Source organism: Otolemur garnettii, unplaced genomic scaffold (genome assembly GCF_000181295.1).
Source record: "Otolemur garnettii isolate 467f Iridium unplaced genomic scaffold, OtoGar3 scaffold00007, whole genome shotgun sequence".
Lineage (NCBI taxonomy): Eukaryota > Metazoa > Chordata > Mammalia > Primates > Galagidae > Otolemur > Otolemur garnettii.
This window is the reverse complement of record NW_003852402.1, coordinates 10,074,862-10,077,146: the sequence shown is the minus strand read 5'-3', so window position 1 is coordinate 10,077,146 and position 2,285 is coordinate 10,074,862. Positions and strand designations below refer to the sequence as shown.

The 2,285-nt window shown below is 46.8% G+C and overlaps 1 protein-coding gene across 1 annotated transcript in view; it reads left to right on the top strand.

Annotated features, from left to right (window-relative positions):
- Positions 1 to 2,034, top strand: part of LOC100954048 (glutathione reductase, mitochondrial-like) — a 23,754-nt gene extending 21,720 nt beyond the window's left edge. Inside the window, 4 exon segments of the mRNA XM_012814132.2 lie at positions 761 to 1,262; positions 1,350 to 1,878; positions 1,881 to 1,958; positions 1,961 to 2,034. Of these exon segments, the coding sequence (XP_012669586.1) occupies positions 761 to 1,262; positions 1,350 to 1,878; positions 1,881 to 1,958; positions 1,961 to 2,034 (1,183 nt within the window).
- The last annotated feature ends 251 nt before the right edge of the window (positions 2,035 to 2,285 follow it).

The following is a 2,285-nucleotide window of genomic DNA, read 5'->3' as shown; positions in this document are numbered from 1 at the left end:
ACAAAGTTTCTCTTGTTACCCTCAGTAGAGTGCCATAGCATCACAGTTCACAGCAACCTCTAATTCCTGGGCTTAAGCGATTCTCTTGCCTCAGCTTCCCAAGTAGCTAGGACTACAGGTGCCCGCCACAATGCCCGGCTATTTTTAGAGATGAGGTCTCAAACCCGTGAGCTCAGCAATCCACCCGCCTTGGCCTCCCAAGTGCTGGGATTACAGGCATGAGCCACCAGGCCCAGCCTGATGGGGAGGTGATTTTGATATGAGTCTGCAAACTCATATGAGGTATTATGGTTTCTGTGCAGTCAGACCTGCTGCTAATGATGATCTGTATTTGCAGCCACTCCCCAGCATCACCACCCCAGCTCCAACTCTGATCTTCAGCATTAAACTTCCATTAAAATTAAGCAGCCTAGATGCCTCCCATGTGCAGTTTACAGTAGGGTTTGCGCTCCTACGAGAATCTAATGGTACTGTTGATGTGACAGGAGGCAGAGCTCGGGCAGTGATGCCAGTGATGGGGAATAGCTGTAAATACAGGTGAAGCTTCTCTCCCTTGCTGGCTTGCACCGTGACATCAATACAGCTAACTGCAATGTCAGACTCCTGAACTCAAGTGATACTCCTGCCTCAGTCTCCCAAGTAGCTGGGACTACAGGTGTGTGACACCATACTCTGCTGATTTTTCTATTTTTTGTAAAAATAGGGTCTCACGCAGTCGCCCTCCCCGCTCCCCTGCCCCTTCATCCCCTGCCACTGTGAGGTGCTTAGTAACGGTAAATGTTGGATGTGTACCCAAAAAGTTCATGTGGAACACAGCTGTCCACTCTGAATTCATGTGCGATCATGTTGATTACGACTTTCAAAGTTGTGAGAGTAAATTCAATTGGCGTGTTATTAAGGAAAAGCAGGATGCCTATGTGAGCAGCCTGAATACCATGTAGCAAAACAATCTAACCAAGTCCAATATAGAAATCATCTATGGCCATGCATCATTCACAAGCCATCCCCAGCCCACAGTAGAAGTCAATGGGAAAAAATACACTGCTCCGCACATCCTGATTGCCACTGGTGGTGTGCCCTGCATTCCTCAGGACAGCCAGATCCCTGGCGCCAGTCTCAGAATAACCAGTGATGGCTTTTTTCAGCTGGAAGAAGTGCCTAGTCACAGTGTCATAGTGGGCGCAGGTTATATTGCTGTGGAGATAGCTGGGATCCTTTCAGCCCTGGGTTCTAAGACATCACTAATGATAAGGAATGATAAGGTACTTAGAAATTTTGATTCCCTAATCAGAACCAACTGCACGGAAGAGCTGGAGAACAGCGGCGTAGAGGTGTTCAAATTCTTCCAGGACAAGGAGGTTAAAAAGACTTCACCAGGCTTGGAATTCATCATGGTTACTTCAGTTCCTAGTCGAAACCCCACTGTGACCATGATTCCAGATGTTGACTGCCTGCTCTGGGCCACTGGGAGGGACCCAAACTCCCGGGGTTTGAACTTAAACAAACTGGGGATTCAAACTGATGCCAAAGGTCATATCTTAGTAGATGAATTCCAGAACACCAGCGTGAAAGACGTCTACGCAGTTGGGGATGTGTGTGGAAGAGCTCTTCTAACTCCAGTTGCAATAGCTGCTGGCCAAAAACTTGCCCATCGACTTTTTGAATGCAAAGAAGATTCCAAATTCGACTATGACAACATCCCAACTGTGGTCTTCAGTCACCCTCCTATTGGCACAGTGGGACTCACAGAAGATGAGGCCATTCATAAATATGGAAAAGAAAATGTGAAGACCTATTCAACCTCCTTTACTCCAATGTATCACGCGGTTACCAAAAGGAAAACAAAATGTGTGATGAAAACGGTCTGTGCCAACAAAGAGGAAAGCTGGTCGGAATCCATATGCAGGGTATTGGATGTGATGAAATGCTGCAGGGTTTTGCTGTTGCAGTGAAAATGGGAGGACGAAGGCCCACTTTGACAGAACGGTTGCCATCCACCCTACCTCTTCAGAAGAGCTGGTCACACTCTGTTAGGAACCTAGAGACTTGGAGACTGCAGCTGGACTTGTAGACCCTCTGAAATGAACCAAACAGTCACATTCACTTTCTTTTTTTTTTTTTTTTTTTTTTTTTTGAGACAAGGTCTTGCTCTGTAGCCTGGGTTTGAGTGGAGTGACATTATCATAGCTCATGCAGTGTCAAACTTGAGGCCTCAGGCCATCCTCCTGCCTTACCCTTCCATGTAATTGGGACTGTATGTGCATGCCATCACACTAGGCTCATTT